This window comes from Mercenaria mercenaria, chromosome 13 (genome assembly GCF_021730395.1).
Source record: "Mercenaria mercenaria strain notata chromosome 13, MADL_Memer_1, whole genome shotgun sequence".
NCBI lineage: Eukaryota > Metazoa > Mollusca > Bivalvia > Venerida > Veneridae > Mercenaria > Mercenaria mercenaria.
In genome coordinates, this window is record NC_069373.1 from 32,534,759 (window position 1) to 32,555,944 (window position 21,186).

Sequence of the window (21,186 nt, forward strand, 5' to 3'; positions counted from 1 at the left end):
CGTCAGTGTCGTTGTCAAGGTCGTGCTTAGTTGATAACACAACTTTTAGTTCTTTTAGTTAGCCTTTTCTGTTTTACTTTTATACTATTTTTACTTTTGTTTTATGGTGTTTTCAATTCCGTATTGTTTCTTACTCAACCAATCCCGCCCACCAAACATTACACATTCAAAAATACATCCCCCATTCATAAACGTTCCACCTTAGGCGGCAAGCTGTGTTGTCGGTTGACAACTCCTTTTGATATTTGATTCAAGACTTCAGCCTTCTTGAGTGACACAATGTTATCTCTGGTCAAAATAGTTTAAAAGATTACACAATTGTTCAAGATATCATTGTTTTATTGAAAAAAGAAAACAATAGTTTGAATGAGACAGCCAAGATTAACTAAGCATACATGTTAATTAAAAGATTAATTCTAAAACAGAATACAGTGTCAAATTACGTTAAGGAAATGGCAAGTCGTGGTCTCTTAATACAATATCATTTGTTCTTTAACAACACAAAAAGGAACTCAAAAGTTCTCTTAATACAAGTGGTCCCTTAACAGACATGGTCTCTTGAGCAAGTTTGACTGTATAACGTAGGCAGTCAATGTATATATATGTACATTGTCACAGAGACCATATTTGAATGCATATTATCTGAGCGAAATAAGAGGGATATGAAAGCCTTAGAGCGCTCATCTGGTCGTGACCGCTTAACCTTTCTTCCAAGTACACTGAACACCCATGAAGCTAAAGGAGATTGTTTTCTAAATAAGTTCTAGCAGGCCTTAAGAGCGGTCAACTAAACTATATGAACGTTTTGAGAAAAGTCCATACAAAGATGCTTATTGAAAAGTTTGGTTAACGTCCGTCAATTGTTTCTGAAATTGTTTCCCATATCTGACTATAACGGACCCTAGTTCTGTAGTCAAATGAAGCGGAATCATTTAATCAAACGTGAGAGAGGTTCATATCACGACCTCTCAGGCCTCTCAGACCAACTTCGATGTAATTCTGTTTACTTTTAGTAAAAACATTGGCGCAAGGTTGACGATGGCCATTGCACGTCGGATCATCTAGACCTATACTAAAAGCTGATCCCGAACCCAAAGTTCAAGTGAGCTAACAACCATACTGATATCATAATATTTATCAAGTTTACAATAAGCATATGTCATTTAATAGAATATAACGCAAACAGTCTATACATGTATATTGTAACCATCATACACTAAGAAGTAAAGGTTAAAATCATAAGAATCTTTCAAATTTGATTTTTCATAGATCTAACAAGAAAATTTATGACAACCAATAGTTAATAATGACAACCAATAGTTAATATATTTTTGACCTAAATAAATGGGTTTAAAAACAAGCAAACGTATAAGAGGTGGCCGGTCATATTTGAGCAACATTTTACGACGTGTTTCACTTTTTGACCAAAATCTAATTAACCTACATTAATATAAAATTCAAATTTGTTTGCGCTGTTAATACAGTAGAACGTAAAATCAAAGCTTTCACGAAATCTGAATTTTTAAGTATACAGTTGCATAAATATTCAAGTTACGTAACAGAAAACAGTCATTTATCCAATAGATCTAAGTCACTATCTGACGGTATAAGTAATCATTAAAATACGTGAAAACGGGTCAATTTAAACCTTACCTTCGGTGTCTTATTTTTTCAATAGGAAACGCCGAAAAGGGAAAACATGTATGCTTTATTCTATAAAAATCAGTTTCTACGACGTTTCTATGATCATTAGAGATTTTTTTTTTGATTGTTCACCCGTTCTACCTGAATATGCATTTAAAAGTAAAAACTATTACATTTGTAAGAGCTGCGTTTCTACAGCATTTTATGTTTGAAAGCCTTCTTGAAGCTTTTGTATTCAAGGGTAACGAAAGTGGGGCAAACAAAACTTTCGGTTGTATAAAGTCAAGTGGGAACAGTGTAACGAATAAAAGAGCTGAATTTAACTATTGTATCCGCAAAGTATTTTATACCTCCTGACTGAGACATTATGTATTTAATAATTAAGTCATTTTATTTTATTTCTAAAACGTGTTTGGAAGTGCCCGATAACAGGTGCAGAAAGTCAAAAATTCTAAAAATGAAACTAGTTACGATGGCTTTTATAATGCAAGTTTTTATTGAATTTTTAAACCAATAACTGATAATTGGAGAGTATAACAGTTTCTGAAAAATGCGAGCATATGACTATTTTCAAACGTTTGACTGTCCTACTGTTTGATCATTAGGTTTTCTTTGACATGGATATTGATCTTTATAACATCATTCTGTTGGCAGTAAGACAGTTCTGAATGAATCATTTTAATGTAATAGGCAAAAATGTAAGTATCGTAGAAAAATCACTATTATAAGTCTAGTTAATTGTTTCCCTAATAGAAAACTTCGAACCATTTGTTTAATGTTGATTTTTTAAAGTTTTTACAACTGTTGTGTCTTTTTAAAGTTACACACGAAGCTAGCGACGAACTGAGTCAAACTGCATGTTTGTTTCCCAAAACTTCATTGCGCAGAACTGAACAAAATACTTGAACAATTATAAATGCCAATGTGCCAATTTTCTGATCTTTTTTGAAATTATGTATAATATCAAAGGAATTGTCTAACTGGTCAGGAAACCCGCTGATACTGCAAATGTGAATCATTCATAAAATGTTTCCTTACCATTCCTAAAACCTGAACTGTTTGAATAAAAATCTCATCAGTATACCGCCCGTTCAAAATACAAAAGATGCTGCCCAATATATAAAACTTAGGTTATTTAAACTGGTGTGGCAAAATGCAACACATTGAAAATGAGAGGCCCAAGTATGTAAAGTGTATATAAATTAGATGTGTGTCTATAGGACACCGGTGCCCCTACTTCCTGTCACTGTATGGTCATAATGTTACCACTAAGTAAACCTTTATACTACCTCGGGCTGAGTGGAGGAGGTGGGGGAGAGACTATGGATACCACAGAACATAACAAGAAACACAAGATAAAAGAAAATGAAAGATATTTATGGAGAAAGGCGTGGGTAGAAGGTAAGAATAAATAAAATCCCAGGTGCACAAATGAAAAACACTAGTATAAAGTCACATGATTCCTGGTCAAATACTTTTTGAAATATATGGGACACAAACTTTCATTCCCTTAATGCATACTTTTTACTAAGACAATGACCATTACTTTGGTCTTGCAGAGTGAAATCAAGTCAAATGTTGTTAAGCTGGATATGGAGCACAAACTTTGGAGCACTTTATAAATATTTTTCACTTAATCAAAGACCAGAATTGAGGTCCGTAAACAGAACACCAAGTGTTCAACTTCACAAGCTGCAAAATACTTTTTGAGATATGCACGACACAAATTCGAACAGACATTTTTTTATTAAGTCAAGGGTCATAACATTGGTCAAACCAAGGTGCACAACTTCACATCCCTATCTACAACCCTTGAGGTTTGATGACTCTGGGTCAAATATTTTTAGATAATTATGCACGACACAAATTCGGACGGACGGACGGATGGACAGACGGTCTTACGAACGGACATTTATTGGGTATTTCTTTTAGCACAAAAAAAAGCAAAAATTATCCATTATGCAGTACGGAATGAATAAAATTAGATATATTGTACCTAACAAATGTCCTTTCGTTTGACAGAAGTACGGACATTGGCAAATCTAAGTGCCCCTCCCCCACCAAAATATAACATAAGACAAAAAATTGGGGGTGAGGGCACAAAAAGTACACAAACAAAATGAAGCTTCGCTTACGTAAATGCACACGGAGTACAAGATCTTTTGGTATATATACACACTGCCGCTAAACCAGTGGAGACACGACAACATGCTTTTGTCTATAGAAGTTGGGTGGTAAAATATAAACAAGAGGGCCATGATGGCCCTATATCGCTCACCTGTTATCATTGCACTTGAGGACAAGAAGGTCCTCAGAAAAATATCTAAATCCAAAGGACAGGAACAACAAAGGGAAGAAATTTAACCAAAAAGAAGAAAAAAATTCTTACAATGTATAGATATGTCAAAAACACCTAAAAATTGGAGGTACCATCCATCTTGTACCACAGAAAAGTGGTCTCGGCTTTTCCCTACGGCCAATAATAAAAAAGTTACTAAAAATAAGCTATTTATAGTAACGTAAAAGGGAAGTTATTAAGAAAAATATATTGTAAGTGAACAAAAGAAGGATCTGCCAAATAAATATGTTGGCATAAATGAAATTTCAGATCAGTATCTTCATTAGTTACGGAGATATACCCATTTTAATTTGAAATAAAGGGAGGTAATTTGACATAAAATCAGTCCATAGTTATCTACTCTGATTGTCTCAGTCCAACTAATAACAATAATGAAATTTCAAATAAGTCCTATAAGTATTTACTGATATAAATCCATTTTGACTACAATCAGGGGAGGTAATCAGATATAAAATAACTCTGGAACCTACGACTGGATCTGATTTGTCATGGAATCCAAGATTTATTGTTGTTGAAGATATTTTGGAAGTTTGTATCAGATAAAACCATAAATGAAGTCTCTATATGGCTGCAAAAGCCAAAATAGCCGATTTTAGACCTTTAAGGGGCCATAACTCTTGAACCCAAGAAGGAATCTGGCCAGTTCAAGAAAGGAAGCAAGATCTTGTGGTGATACAAGTTCTGTGCAAGTTTGGTTAAAATCAAATCATAAATGAAGCTGCTATTGTACAGACAAGGTCAAAATAGCTAATTTTGGCCCATTCGGGGGCCATAACTCTGGCACCCATTATGGGATCTGGCCGGTTCTAAAAAGGAACCGAGATCTTATGGTGACACAAGTTTTGTGCAAGTTTGATTAAATTCAAATCATGAATGAAGCTGCTATCGTGCAGAAAAGGTCAAAATAGCTAATTCTGGCCTTTTCAGGGGCCATAACTCTGGAACCCATCATGAAATCTCGCCAGTTTAAGAAAGGAACTAAGATCTTATGGTGATACAAGTTGTGTGCAAGTTTGGTAAAAATCAAATCATAAATAAAGCTGCTATTGTGCAGACAAGGTCAAAATAGCTGATTTTGGCCCTTTCAGGGGCCATAACTCTGGAACCCATAATGGGATCTGGCCAGTTCAAGAAAGGAACCGAGATCTTATGGTGATACAAGTTGTGTGCAAGTTTGGTTAAAATAAAATCATAAATGAAACCACTATCGTACAGACAAGAAATTGTTGACGCACGCACGCACGCACGGACTGACGACGGACGACGGGTGATCACAAAAGCTCACCTTGTCACTATGTGACAGGTGAGCTAAAAAACATAACGATGCAACTGATGGCCGTTAACATGGTAACAGTCAATAGCATATTATCATATTGCTGTAGCAGTGCAACAAAGCTGGAAATTCATCCCCCCTTACACTTAACACTTCAACTACATAATAATTATTGAACTGACTAAACAAGCGAACTAAAAACATATTATTCATAACGTTTGAACAAAGTTATACCCAAATAATGTCAGTAACAGTTTGTTCTAACTATAAACACGAAGAAAATATACATAAAAATATTTGCAAAATATGACCTTTCAGGTATTAACAATGATAAATAAAATCTGTAAGAAGATCCTTTGGTGGCAAAGAACGAAAACCTATCAAAAACAGAAGCAGACTTGGTTTGACTAGGTCTGTTCATGAGAGAAAATGCAATGTGCAGCACCCCTCAAGATAATTATCCATTATTTGCATACAAATAGTAGTAGTTGTCGACAAAAATGTACTTTACAGGGTTTTAATAATGTAAAAATACATATAAAAAGTGCATGGTTAAAGATGGCGGTAGAATAGAATGATAATGCTTTCAGTCCAAAAAACTGATTTTGCAAACTGTCTGATGATGTCCATTGAAATTCAATTTTTGTCCACAGAAGAAAGGGTATATTTACAATAAAGAAACATTTAATGCAATGTTTGTACATTACTTAGTAGAATTCTGTGTTAGAGGATCATATGTTAGACTGGCTGCTGTCAAAATGTCAGACTATTTAAATAAAGTTATTATTGAAGCTTTTTGAGCACAATAGGCAACTGTGTAAAAATAAAATTTTACATAAAATACAACATAAACACCATTACAAATTACTTCCTTGACACCTCCGTTTATAATCTGGTTGTGAAATTTTTGTTCCTCTTAAATATTGTGAACGCGGTAAACCAATATGTAACATATCGTCACCTGGTGCAAAACTAGATAACTCGTTTTGGAACCCAGAGCTACTAAGAAAGCCATCTGCAATTTGCCTCTTTTTTAAGATACAGCATATAAAAATGCTTCAAATCCAATCAACAAAATACATTTTATCATGATAAAAACACTATAAAACATTGTGGAAGGTATAGTTAGCGTTGGGGTGCTAGCCTCGCTATTTTCTTACTGAGACAGTATCAATAAAACGATCATCCGCTAAATTTCTAATATAAATGACTGCATAAATTAAAACAAGTAATCTGAAGCATGAGTACACCAAATATGCTCAATAACTTGATAAGGATATAAGGAACATAGTTTGTAGGTACCAAAGAGTATGCTTTAAACTGTATTGGTATAAGACTGCGCAAGACAACGAAACATTTAATGAACTCCTGGACCATCAATTTGCTTATTTTAACAAAACTAAAATGTACTTTCTTGAAAACGAAAATCGATAAGGATAGGTGCTGATTATTGATCCCTCCCCCACCCCAGTTGAGGTCTTCTTGATACCTACTTGTTTACAACACAATTCGTTTATATTTTACACGTTGTAGGCATATGATTTTAGATATGGCAGAAAAATATTAATTTTCTGTTTCAACAGTAAAGCTTACCCACGAGTAATAATAAGTTACTCAGATCTCAAACTGCTACATCTTTTGAACTTTAGGATGACTTTACAGTATATTCCTTATGCAATGTTTTAATAAAAAGTCAAGTTTCTGGGATAGAGTTATCTAGAGTATAACATATATATCTTCATCAAAAATATATATGCAGAACAGTATAAGTGTTGTTTTCAAGTTTTTGTACTTAACATTTTGTGTTGAATTCACACACAGTTTTGCATTCTTTGAAAAATCATCAAAATATTTCAAAATGTCAAACGCACTGTAGGTCTATTTAGAACACATTAATGAAAATGTTATTTTCGGAATAAAACATAAGTTATCTAGTTTTTGCACTCCAGTGAAATATGTCTTTGCCCATGTGTCATAGATTACGACTCGATCAGCTGAACAAACCATATTTTCTGTCTTAAATATTATAAATAAAACTGGGGAAAGGGTTTCCTCTTTTCTACACCAGTTACTTTTCATTTATATAGTTAAATAAGGACAATTCAATTATCCTAGTGATGTACATATAAAAACAAACCTTATATATTTCACAACCATCTGTAGGAGGATAGAGGAATAAATCTATCCTAGTCTTACAGAAGTCATATGGACGGAAATGGATTTTAATCTGTACTTGAGGTAGATTATTATATACAAAGATTGTTATGCACAAACATGGAAGTCAAGTTACTATTTCAACACTACTCGGCTACAAGGTTATAAAGTGATCTACAGAAACAAGTTAAAAATTACACAATCATGGTATCAAATAATTGTCCTTTTACTGCAGCGGTATTTTACAAACCCGCCCGTTAATAGATAGATGTACATATGGTAATATCTCAGCGTAAAAACAAAAGCAAAATGCAGTTTCATGTTTTGTCGCTGTAAGATTCTGATCCAGTTTTCTATTTCACCAGAAACATCCGATCAAAATTACATTCTTAAGCACCATAAAAAATTATCTCCAAGCGAGCGCACATTTAACGTTTTTCAGGTCGGTGTGGACATCCCACCAATGAAAGTCTCTCTGATAATGTTTATTCAATAATATTTAGAGGTCAAATGAAAACAGTTAAACGTCTGAAATATGATGAATTTAAGGACTAAAAACCGTATCTGTCAAGCTCGCACTTTCCGCGTTTATCTGCATTAATTTGCGTTGCAATTCCTGTGGCATTTCCTTCTGTACGCTTGGTTTTAGATTTTCTATAAGCGGTGTGAGATCTTCTGAATATAAGTCAGTTCTATAAAATTCATACAAGTGGGAATGTTCTTTGAAAAAAGGATGATCATTTAGAAAATGCTCTAGAACACGGTCATTGTCCCCTCTGTTGTCCAGATTTACAATGTGGAGACAAATACCCTTTTGTTTAGAGCAATGCTGCACTTCTGAATGATCTTGAATTTGAGTTTGCATTTTATTTAGAACAATGCATGGCGTTATCTCTCGGTTACGTGCTGAAAGTAGTTCTTCGGGTATTTGTTCCGAATGTAGATAATGACGAAGCATGCGGTATAATCCACTGGAAATTATTAATACAATATTACGAAACCTATCAAAGGCCGTCTCCGCAAAGTCAACCCAGTTTTCAGTTGTACTTCTTTCTATAATAATTCCATATTTATCAGTCAAAGTTTGTGCGAAGTCTGCAATCCTCTGAATATGCCTTGGGTTGTCCGCATCTGGATGATAGAGCAACACTACCTGGTACTTCTTAAATGTTGTTCTGGTCTGATTGTTCTCTGTTCGTTGACAGCTTTCAGTGAGCACTGGTACTGGATGGTTTGCGGATTGCTCCAACCCTTGTGTTTGACTTAATGTTGTTTCAATACGAATATTGTTTGTCATAATGAACGGTGTTTGATTCTCATCTCTGAGTGGCTCATCTCTGAGTGGCACTCGTTCGGGAGAAAGCTCACTCATTTCTATAATAGAAGTAAGGTGTCTTTTACGGTATACGAACACTATAAAAATATGCGATACAATTTGATAAGAACAATGAGCAAATGTAACTGCTCCCTTAAGCACAATAACAAATTATCTCAAGGCGAGCGCACATATAACGCAATTTTCAGTGAACCCAAAAGGAAAAACTTCCTGTTATAAATACCACTATATAAAATATTTGATTAGGGAATTATACAGATGAAGACTTTTTTCAGGAGGGAGGGCGGTGGCAATGCTACAAAATATATTTGCCTATAACAAAAATTATGTCCAATAGCTCTCTATATGCTGTACAGTTATTTTCAATAGATATTTCAATGTACTGATTTTATTGTCTTTCGACAAAGTCAATCTGACATTAACATATCTATGTATGTATTATTGTAGGAATAACGCATGTTGTTTCATATAACAACATCTGCATCATCCAAAGGGACTGTTCGGTGCCGAAGCCCGGTAGGGCGAGGGTACCAACGTCTCCCGATGTATTCTGAAATATTATAACACGAAATGAACATGCGCTAACACTATTTTAGCATAAAAAAGCCTAAAAACAAAAAAAATGAACTTATTGTCCCTCAGCGTCAATGAATTTCCATGAATTCCGGCGGTAATTTCGGCGTTTTATTAGGCTGATGTCGTTTCCTTTTGAATCATCTGTTTTGGGCCCATAATACGTTTGCGCTTTGACACGGAACGCGCATATCTAAAAAGATTTTAACAGCACTTGAGCGCGAGAATCTCTCTGCCAACACACGTTTGAATACGTCTGTTAAAACACATGAAAAGCGACAAGAAGAGCAGTTTAATGCTAGAAAACTGAGCTATGGAAATTAAAATGTAGAAAGAAATCGGTATTACCAAACATATATCTAAAACAGTGTTAACTTTCTAACATTGCATGACTTCATCAAGATATTACCTATCTCATTTGTTGGTGGCCTACAACTTCTACTTTCGGGTAATTTCCGTTTGCGACAGATGAAAAATGTCACGGTTGTAACTATTACTGTAAGTATTATGCCTCCCACAATTCCAAGTATTGTCTCTAGCTTTTCCTCATCCCAAATGTCTTGTTTCACAGTAGTTATTTTTTCTGATTTACTTCGTGAAACTGCGATGAAATAAACAGAAAATACAGTTTTTATACGCATCTTACATCGCATTAGTCAGAACTAAACAGAAATGTAGTTTTGTTTCTGAAACTCCTATAAAAGAATTTAATGAAACATTTTATCAATTAACTGTGTTTGGAATATTCTATTTTATATGACAAGGGCAATAGTCCTAAGTTTATAATGCTTGTAATCTAAAGCTACAAAGTACAAATACACATAAAATATTGTTTTGTGCCAAGTTATATCAAAATGTCTTGATGGTTGGTTGAGTTACAGACCGGACAGGACAAAACATCCTGCTGACTGTGACACTGACCTTTAGGCTAGGGTCAGGGTGTTGCGCAAGACACGTCTCATAACGGAGAACATTTGTGCCAAGTGATCTTAAAGTACCTTAACTGGTGACATTTATGGGCCGGACATGAAAGTGCGGACGGACGGGAATACGCAATCCTATAGTACCCGAAACTGGTTTTCAAACCAGTAGCGTACCAATAATCTAATTAGGGACTGGATTTTTCTAGAAACAACCCCGGTCGGGGAAAAGTACTGGTTAAATATGATATATGATATGATGTTTTTTATTGCTTACAGTCAGATATATATATTGTTTATCAGTATACATATAAAAATAGTTTTCCAAAAACTGTGCACTAGTAGCTTTAAACAAAGCAATACATTAAAAAAAATTCTTGAGTAGGTTTTAAAATCCAGGTATCACTGTGTCATTCAAGAGTACGAAAGTTGAGTAAAAACGCAGATACCATTGAGTTTTTGGTCACTGTAGATGTAATAATCGCTGCCATCGCAGCTGCTACCACGGACACAGCAATTGTCATCAATTTCACCACTGTATAGAGACTCCGTACTTCCAGCTTCCGAACATTCCAGGTAAAGCTGAATGAAAGGTAAGAGCCTCATAAAATGAGCCGCACCATGAGAAAACCAACATAGAGGCTTTGCGACCAGCATGGATCCAGACCAGCCTGCGCATCCGCGCAGTCTGATCAGGATCCATGCTGTTCGCTTTCAAAGTCTATTGCAATTAGAGAAACTGTTAGCGAACAGCATGGATCCTGACCAGACTCCCTGGATGCACAGGCTGGTCTGGACCCATGCTGGTCGCAAAACCACTATGTTGGTTTTCTCATGGTGCGGCTCAAATGTATAATTAATATTAGATCAAATGTTCTCGCACATGCTGAACTGAACGTAAATTACTGTGTGTATGAGAAACAAATATTTATATTCTATCTACATTTGTCTTAACCTTAGGGATAACAGTGTTCAAATGTCGTCATATATTTCTGCAATAGGATATGACTCAGGCTGAGTACTTTAAATCATGGGTGCTCATCTAGGCTGTAACCTATTGTTGAAAGAAGCAAGTTCTAAACTGGCACTGGAGACTGCTAACTTATGCTTCATTTCATCTGAACTTATAAAATCGTTCTCTGTTGGACAGTAGCTGCAAAAACCAGATCATTTTGTCCATTATGTTGCGTCAAACAGGCGAAACTGGGTGTTGCAAATGTAAGACTGTACAGCTACTTATCAACAACTGATCAATGATACGTGTCTCTATGCAATATGTTCCACGGCCACTGAAAGTGAACTGGGCATGCAGGGAGTGTTTTACATAGAAGTTATGTAAATTTTTTAAGAACTGAAATGTGAGTTAGGACAAACAAGGGGAACTAACTATGTTAAAACACGCGTGTTAGTTTATGTTTTGATGACACTGTATTTGACAAAATAAAATGGAAAACACAGCCTTATATAAAAAGTGTGCAGTCTTTTCACGTATCTACGGAAGCATAGAGGGGACATCGGATTTTTTAATTTTAATTTATGTCGTGGCCACGAGATATAACTAAGAAAAAAAACGAAAAACAAAAAATGTTATCTCGTGGCCACGAGATACAACTAAGAAAAAAAAAAACAATTTCTTAATTCGTTGCCACGAAATATAACTAAGAAAAAAACAAACAAAAAAAACGATTTTATTGCCAATTCGTGGCCACGAATATAACTAAGAAAAAAAACGATTTTTTGCTAATACGTGGCCACGAAATATAAGTAAGAAAAAAATACAAAAGACGATTTTTTGCTAATTCGTGGCCATGAAATATAACTAAGAAAAAACAAAAGACGATATTTATTTTTTTTTGCTAATTCGTGGCCACGAAATATAACTAAGAAAAAAATTCGTGGCCACGAATTAGCAAAATATTGTTTTTTTGTTGTTTTTTTTTTCCTTAGTTATATTTCGAATTAGCAAAATATCGCTTTTCGTTTGTTTTTTTTCTTAGTTTTATTTCGTGGCCACGAATTAAGATATTGTTTTTTTTTTGTTTTTTGGGGTTTTTTTTTTCTTATTATATCTCGTGGCTACGAGATAACATTTTTTTTGTTTTTCGTTTTTTTTCTTAGTTATAACTCGTGGCCACGACATAAATTAAAATAAAAAAATCAGATGTCCCCTCCATGCTTCCGCACGCATCTGAAACCAAACAGTACTGGTAGTATAATTTTAAGTAAATCATGCAACAGACTAACACATAATTCTTAAACTAAGCATGGCAGTCCTCCCTACTTTAATATTTCAAATAGGTTAACCCTTATCTTTTTTTAATTGAATTATAAGGTCCACTTTAAAATTATTTCAATATAAAATAGGGTTGCTTTCTTTGCTTTTTCCTCCATCCAAAGACTTGCAAACTGTTTTAGTCGGAATTACCCATCACCGTAAACAAAAGAAGAGATAGTTGTCAATTGTTAATACAGGGTCAGTATGTGGAACAGAATTCACCAAGTGCACCAACGAGAAAAACATTAGTTTTAAATTCTCTTTCTTCATGAACTTACCACTGTTTTGATATAAGTATTTCAAATCGCCAATTTTATTTCTTATGGTAATTTCTATGGAAAATTTCTACTAAAATTGATTTTCTTCCGTAAATTGTGGTTAGAGGTCATAGCATACAACAAAGGAAATATTATTAAATAATACTGTATGTCGAAACTATACTAGTATAACGGTTGGTAGGCTATAAACATGCGTATTTATAAGTATTCACTGCAGAAAATTGATTTTTTTTTTACTGAAAACCACACTAGTTATACAAAATAATGTCCGCGACGTATGTACTTTAGGGTTATCCGACTGATAAACTGATACATTCGTCTGAGCCTTTTTCATTCAGGCATGTTTAGAACTTTAATTTAGTTATATTTGCATTTGTGTAATAGTTAAATGGAAAATTTTCGTTAACCTTAAAGTTAAAAGAAGTGCCATTATATCGTCTGCTTACTGAATTATAAAGTAACACAAAGAAATTAGAATAACTTAACAATGTTGCCCATAAAATCCTTTTTATTAGTCAAATTACTGAAAGGTCTCATGGTTTCAACAGGTTCAAACGCAAAAATGACATAGCTCCACGCGGTCAATATACCGATATTTTACACCTACTAGATATGAAATAGTGAATCGTCTAATGAATTTATTACACTAGCCCCTATTCGAACCAAACTAGCATGTATTATGTTAACGATTAGTAAGTTAATTCTACATACTTTTAGTTTCACACATACGTATACTGTATAGTTGCCTAGTCCAAATTTTTCAGATTTTTCATGTATTTCACCATCTCGCATGTTGGACTTTCTCACTTCCTGTAAAAGACATAACTACAGTATGGTCTATAACTAATCTATTTACAGTAAAAGATACCAACATATCTTTTGTTTTAATGTCCAAAATACGCCACTAAAATTGTACTGGTTTCTGATTTAGCTTTTATAAATTGATAGTTATGATAAGGTCTGATTATGATAGTACAATGGTCTCCGGAAAAGATGTGCCTTAGATGTGAATTTTGTCAAGATATAGAAATAGTAATTGCTGACAACTCATAAACTTTCACATATTTTGTAGGTAGGCAACTTCAGTAAAAAGAGGAAAAGTCTAAACATTCCTTTGTATCGAATATCAAATTATATTTTAGATTAAAGCCTTTTAACAAGTATTAAGCTAATGTAAGTGCATTTTATTTTTTATACAACTACCTTTTTAGTATTCTGTTACATATATAAAATAGTAAATACATTCGTTCTCCCAAAGCAGCATGTTTCAACTAGTTATGGACATGCAAGGAATTTAAGTCTTAATCAATGCAAGCAGTGTAGCGAAACTTACAATGATACCAAGATTGTCCTCAGTATGTCCATCAACAATGTCTATCACTGCATGATTCAGGTACGGTGGTACATTTGTAAAGTTGATATAGAATACTTCGTCTGTGTAGTCATATTTCCAGTGCAATTTTGGCACCCCGTGATTTTTTCTATAACAGGCACACTGTATGTATGTGTGGGCATCTGAAGTTATATTAAAAATAGATTTGTCAGTTTATATTTGACACACTATCGTTACTTAATGAACACAGATCTGTCTGTTGTTATTATCAAGTAATGTAAGACATTAAATAGGCATAGGAAATAGAGATCAATATAATTGCACCTTTACTAATCCTACCAGGTGTTCTGTATTACAAAAGTGGATCTATTGTGACATTTTGATACAAGCAAAACTGTATTATCTGCACTATTATTTACCTACTGGTACTTCGTTTTATTACTGGCTTGTTAAAAGTTAATTTTTTACCATATGTAAGTTGACAGAATCATAGGAACCATGTCTTGAGGGGTAAATCAAACACAAATGAATAAATCCTTAATGATTTTGTTGTGCAAAAAAGTATGATATTGTGTCTTAAACAGTTTTCATTTTCCACTCAATTGTGTAATTGCAAGGGAAGTAAACTAATAGATCTCTACTTATAAGTACTAGCCCAAGGCAAGAGTTGTCATTCTTTGTGGATCACAACTTTAAATTAAAAATTAAAACTTCTGTTATTGATATTAACAAAACTATCATAAACTTCACATTTGTGAAATCATTTTTGGTTATTTCAAGGACTTGGAAATTAATTTCTAGACTTTATTTAATGTAATTCTATCATTGAAAAGTTTAGGGCCTATCTCTACATTAAAGAAATATAATTAATAGTTTTCTTTTTTATTTGTAGCTTGTGTTATTATCTCCCTTGATTTCCTTTACAAAAATGTGCGCATGTGAGCACATGTAGAAGTCAGTTATGTAAAACATGGTTCAAGACCTATTTTTACAGTATATGAGCCTCTATGTCAGGCGACCAGTCACTAGGCTCATCTAAATACACCGCCAATATTATTTAAACATAAAATGTAGTGTTTAAATTTCTTACTTTCAGAAATGGGGTAGCTGTACTTTTGCGAACACTGGACATTTGGACCGCAGTTACTTTTCCCCTGTGGTAAGGAACGCAGGGATCTACAAGGGCGATCTTGTCTAGAATAGCTCCACAACTGAACCACCAGGCCGATGTCCGGTTCTTTCAGCAGTGGCAGACAGTCAAAATAAAACTGCACTTGATGCTGAAATGTATCAAGTGAACAAATGTTTTGCGTTCAATACCTGATTTTATAATAACATTAGCTGAGGTATGAACATCTCTCGTCATTTTTTTTGAAAAGCAAAAGGGTCACGATGGCCTTAGATCGCTCACAATATATTTACAACTCAAACTCCCATTAGCAGTCATTTTTGCGTGAATGGATAACAATTTGTCCTCTCAATATGTACTGTACTATGGAAAAAAAGTATTCTATATAAATCTGGAAAATAAGTTAATCGATCAAGAGCACATAACTCTAGACCACATGGCCCGATTATACCGTAATATACCGTAATAATCAAACCTTATGCATTCTGTGTAAAAAGTATGTCTTGTATTACATTACAGCTTTCGCTTCTTGTCTTAACTTTTTTATGTATGTATACCTGTTTTGAGACCTATTGGTAATTAAATGGTAAAACATGTTGTGATTCTACCGCATTGAGGCAGAACCAATGGTAAACCAAGGTATATTATATTTCTATTCCTCTGACCATGGAACCAATGGTAAACCAAGATATATTATATTTCTATTCCTCTGACCATGGAACCAATGGTAAACCAAGATATATTATATTTCTGTTCCTCTGACCACAGAACCAATGGTAAACCAAGATATATTATATTTCTGTTCCTCCGACCATAGAACCAATGGTAAACCAAGGTATATTATATTTCTGTTCCTCCGACCATAGAACCAATGGTAAACCAAGATATATTATATTTCTATTCCTCCGACCATAGAACCAATGGTAAACCAAGATATATTATATTTCTGTTCCTCCGACCATGGAACCAATGGTAAACCAAGGTATATTATATTTCTGTTCCTCCGACCACAGAACCAATGGTAAACCAAGGTATATTATATTTCCGTTCCTCCGACCATAGAACCAATGGTAAACCAAGGTATATTATATTTCCGTTCCTCCGACCATCGAACCAATGGTAAACCAAGGTATATTATATTTCCGTTCCTCCGACCATGGAACCAATGGTAAACCAAGATATATTATATTTCTATTCCTCCGACCATGGAACCAATGGTAAACCAAGATATATTATATTTCTATTCCTCCGGCCATAGAACCAATGGTAAACCAAGATATATTATATTTCTATTCCTCCGACCATAGAACCAATGGTAAACCAAGGTATATTATATTTCTATTCCTCTGACCATAGAACCAATGGTAAACCAAGATGTATTATATTTCTATTCCTCTGACCATAGAACCATTGGTAAACCAAGGTGTATTATATTTCTATTCCTCTGACCATAGAACCAATGGTAAACCAAGGTGTATTATATTTCTATTCCTCCGACCATAGAACCAATGGTAAACCAAGATGTATTATATTTCTGTTCCTCTGTTCCTCCGACCATAGAACCAATGGTAAACCAAGGTATATTGTATTTCTGTTCCTCCGACCAGAGAACCAATGGTAAACCAAGGTATATTATATTTCTGTTCCTCCGACCAGAGAACCAATGGTAAACCAAGGTATATTATATTTCTGTTCCTCCGACCAGAGAACCAATGGTAAACCAAGGTATATTATATTTCTGTTCCTCTGACCATAGAACCAATGGTAAACCAAGATATATTATATTTCTGTTCCTCTGACCATAGAACCAATGGTAAACCAAGATATATTCCTCTGACCATAGAACCAATGGTAAACCAAGATATATTATATTTCTATTCCTCTGACCATAGAACCAGTGGTAAACCAAGGTATATTATATTTCTATTCCTCTGACCATAGAACCAATGGTAAACCAAGGTATATTATATTTCTATTCCTCTGACCATAGAACCAATGGTAAACCAAGATATATTATATTTCTATTCCTCTGACCATAGAACCAATGGTAAACCAAGATATATTATATTTCTATTCCTCTGACCATAGAACCAATGGTAAACCAAGATATATTATATTTCTATTCCTCTGACCATAGAACCAATGGTAAACCAAGGTATATTATATTTCTATTCCTCTGACCATAGAACCAATGGTAAACCAAGATATATTATATTTCTATTCCTCCGACCATAGAACCAATGGTAAATCTTGGTATACTTCTATATATCACACTGACGGTAGAACAAAAGGATAACCATGGTATATTTATAGCCCACTTTACCTTAGTTGTTAGAACCAATGGTAAACTATGGTACATTTCTATCATTCTTTACATTAGTCGTTAGAACCAATGGTAAACTATGGTACATTTCTATCATTCTTTACATTAGTCGTTAGAACCAATGGTAAACTATGGTACATTTCTATCATTCTTTACATTTGTCGTTAGAACCAATGGTAAATTATGGTACATTTCTATCATTCTTTACATTAGTCGTTAGAACCAATGTTAAAACATAGTAAATGTTTATCCAACGGACAGGAGACCTAATGGTTAATCACTGTACCTTTCTATCCAAGAATGGTTTTCTATCCCCCTGACGGTAGAACCAATGGTAAAATAGAAAAAGTGGAAACTCCACGGGTCGCTCAACACGACAAAAACGAAAAATGTTGCAGGCTCGGATTGATTAAGCCCAGTTCATTGACGGTAGTGGAATTGCATGCTACCGTCCACGCCCTCCAGCCCGGGTTGAGCAGACCTAAACATTTACACCATGGTATACTTCTATCCCACTGTATTTACCTTGGTTTTCACTTTTCTGTTCCCAATCAGCCGCAGTAATACACATGAATCATTCATATATTTAGGATGTTGATTGTCTTTGATGTCATAAAATGTGAGATTTATAAGAAACACCCTCGGTAGTCTTTTTCCTGAAAAGAACGACAGAGTTGCAGATGGTCTGTTTCGAAAGGATCCGTTATCTATGTTCTATTCTATTTGATCAGTGGCATGTTTCAAAATGATCATGCTCACTATACTTTTCACAACCTTTATTACAGTAGTAATAAGTCAAATCGTAAACCAATCTTAACCAAAATTACATTTGAAAGTATATTTATTGGAAAGACGTATATTATTAATTTTACCATACATTATGCCAAAAGAAAAATCTTTTCGCAGTAATATCCGGACTTAAAGAATAACTCTTTACAACTGTGAGAACTTCTTTAAACACTAGCTAAGAAACGGTCTTTACATACTCAGCAAGCATTCTTTATCGGACCCATACTGGACCGATATGTTGTGTGGGTTTTTTTTTTCTTCGTAAAATATGGTTTTTGGTATCGGTCGGATATAGTTTCTGACAGTTAGCGGTTACATGTTGAAACCGGCTGAGTGTCGGGCCAATATGATAAATAGATATCGGTTTGCCGGTGTTTGGTAAATATACCAGTCTTTGCCTTGTTCTAAGCTCATTTAAGCTCATACCACGCAGATAGAACTCCCAGCTTATATTGGCCCTGTAATGTCCGTCTTTGTAGACCAATGTGATAGACGGTTCTACATCAGTGTCCTTGATCCCTTTCCTTTGCCTTGCTCTCGTTAGTCTATCACATTCTGAAATTGAATAATGCACGTGTTGCAAATGCGGTGTATTTGATAAACAGACGATTAAGAAGCGGATTTAGCGAAATCATTAAAAGGGACAGCTCTTAGACTAATGATTAATTTCTCTCGACATGGATTTCAGTACCTTTTTCACGCCAAAGGACAATTAAAAAATTCAGTACACGGGGCACATCTGGAACAGTTTCAGTTTCCGTCTGCGCATAAATATGCTTGATTACAATGTCTCATACCATACATACCTGAATATGACCATTATGTGCACGGGTGATTGAAATATAAAGACAAAAGTGGCTGTGAATGAATGAAAATACAAAATTAATGCAAAATCACTGATACTGCGCATTTTCTTGTGTTATCAGACATCCAAGATCCTTCAATTATGTGTCTCCCGCTTACCAATCTCATTGTTAACGTTTAACGTTTTTTTCCCCCATTTATATCTAGATTATTTCGTGCCAGCTAACTACTTAACAAAAAAGGTCGAACTCATTACCTGTCTTGTTATCTACTACTTCAAACTGAACAGCCTTGTCGCTAACAGCCTGAAAATAACGAAACAAATGAATGCATGTCAACATTATAAAATAAACAAATGTACGCGCGTTCAAACAACCATATTCAACACTATTACTGGAACATAAACTCTGCCTTCGCATCAATATCCACTTCAGGAAGACAATGGGGACTTGCCTGAGCATACTATCTAGGCACGTCCTCTGTCCCGATCGAGACAGCAACAACGTAAACAAGGTATCTGAACATGTTGTCTGTGACCGATAAAGCACAAAACACATTCCCTAATCACGATATATGAATGGACACGTGAGATCGACCCCTGCAGTAACGTTGCCCGTGACCAATAAAGCAAACAGGGTACATATCTGCACCTGGTATCTGAATGGACACCCGAGATCGATCCATGCAGACACTGACCGATAAAGCACGGAACACGAAACACTAACTGAAACATTGTCAGAAAATATAACATCTACATTAACTGACTTCAGACCTCCACCCAAGGAGGTACGTTGACTGAGATAATGGCCTCAATCTGAAAACGGTAACTTAACCATACCCGGAGGTACGTTGACTGAGAGATAAAGCACACAGCATCTACCTGAACACTGTAGAGAGATGAACATTTAAACTCTGTTGAATGGCAGAAATAAATTACAGAGGACCTACCTGCACACGGTATCTAGATGGACATCTGACCTCCACCCCAGGAGGTACGGTGAAAGAGAGACACAGGGTAAAGCACAATATGAAAATTGTTGTTACAAGTATACGCTCCATATCTGTAATATCAGAACGACAAAATTAATAATTCATTCTAAAACCATATCAATAAAAGTCTCAATTTAAAGTAATATTATACCCATATCCTTTTATATTTTCTTTAGAGAGTTTTAACAAAAAAAAAAATAACACATGCAATCTCATTTCCATTTTCACTTTAAAGAAAATGTGCAAGGCTGACAGGGGTATTATTTTCATACCTGATCGGCATTGATAATATTGTCAATGCACGGTAAACAGTCCCCTTGACACTAATTTTCGTTTTGAATATTACAGTAATTTCAGTTTAAATAATTACTAGTATAAGAAAACCTTGATAATGCGTTTTCTATTTGTACAATATTTGTTAAACGTTCGCACAAATATCAAGATCAAGGGATATTTCAGAACTGTAAACAACTACTCAGTCTGAAAAGAAGAACATATTTTATACGTTTTATTTTAAGAATGGCGTGGGCGGGATCTTTCATCGAAAATATTTTCTTTTCACAGTAACCTCAAGTCCATCAAAAGTTTTTTAGAATCTAGTAGAATTTTATGTTAGAAGATTAGATCACCATGGTATCGATTTTTTTTGTTATTGTTTTAATACAGCTCCTCCAACAACAAAAAATGTAAACAAGAGGGCCATGATGGCCCTATATCACTCACCTGAGTTAAGTTGCTTTCTTGAACAAATTTCTTTGCTAAAGCTTCAAAAACAAGAAAGTAGGTCAGTAAGTCATAACCATGGTCACTAAGAAAGTAAGTTCTAAGATTAGTGTGCAAAACTGTACATGTCATCAAAATTTCAAGGCTGTATCTTAAAAACAAGAAAGTAGGTCAGTATGTCACATTCATGGTCACTGAAAGGCAGTTTTCAGATCGGTGTGCAAAACTATACATGTCATCCAAATTTCAAGGCTGTATCTTAAAAAACAAGAAAACAGGTTAG

The 21,186-nt window shown here is 34.6% G+C and overlaps 1 protein-coding gene across 1 annotated transcript; it reads right to left on the reverse strand.

The window, feature by feature from the left end:
* Positions 1-1,119: 1,119 nt before the first annotated feature.
* Positions 1,120-20,928, reverse strand: LOC123528954 (uncharacterized). Its single transcript, XM_045309054.2, has 11 exons — positions 20,904-20,928; positions 20,139-20,251; positions 19,447-19,495; positions 18,813-18,941; positions 18,123-18,253; positions 15,236-15,425; positions 14,146-14,327; positions 13,524-13,622; positions 10,709-10,841; positions 9,749-9,940; positions 1,120-8,804 (listed from the first exon to the last, which is right to left on the reverse strand). Exons 2-11 carry the CDS (start codon positions 20,247-20,249, stop codon positions 7,975-7,977), a joined length of 2,046 nt encoding a protein of 681 aa, XP_045164989.2. The 5' UTR covers positions 20,250-20,251; positions 20,904-20,928; the 3' UTR covers positions 1,120-7,974.
* Between the last annotated feature and the right edge of the window lie 258 nt (positions 20,929-21,186).

What these genes read in the sequence shown, in the direction of transcription:
- LOC123528954 (XM_045309054.2), bottom strand. Translation starts at nt 20,249, where the DNA reads ATGGAGCGTATACTTGTAACAACAATTTTCATATTGTGCTTTACCCTG. An exon ending in CATCTAGATACCGTGTGCAG is followed by an intron (nt 19,496 to 20,138) that starts GTAGGTCCTCTG and finishes CGTTATTTTCAG; the next exon opens with GCTGTTAGCGACAAGGCTGT. An exon ending in CAGCTACCCCATTTCTGAAA is followed by an intron (nt 14,328 to 15,235) that starts GTAAGAAATTTA and finishes ATATAACTTCAG; the next exon opens with ATGCCCACACATACATACAG.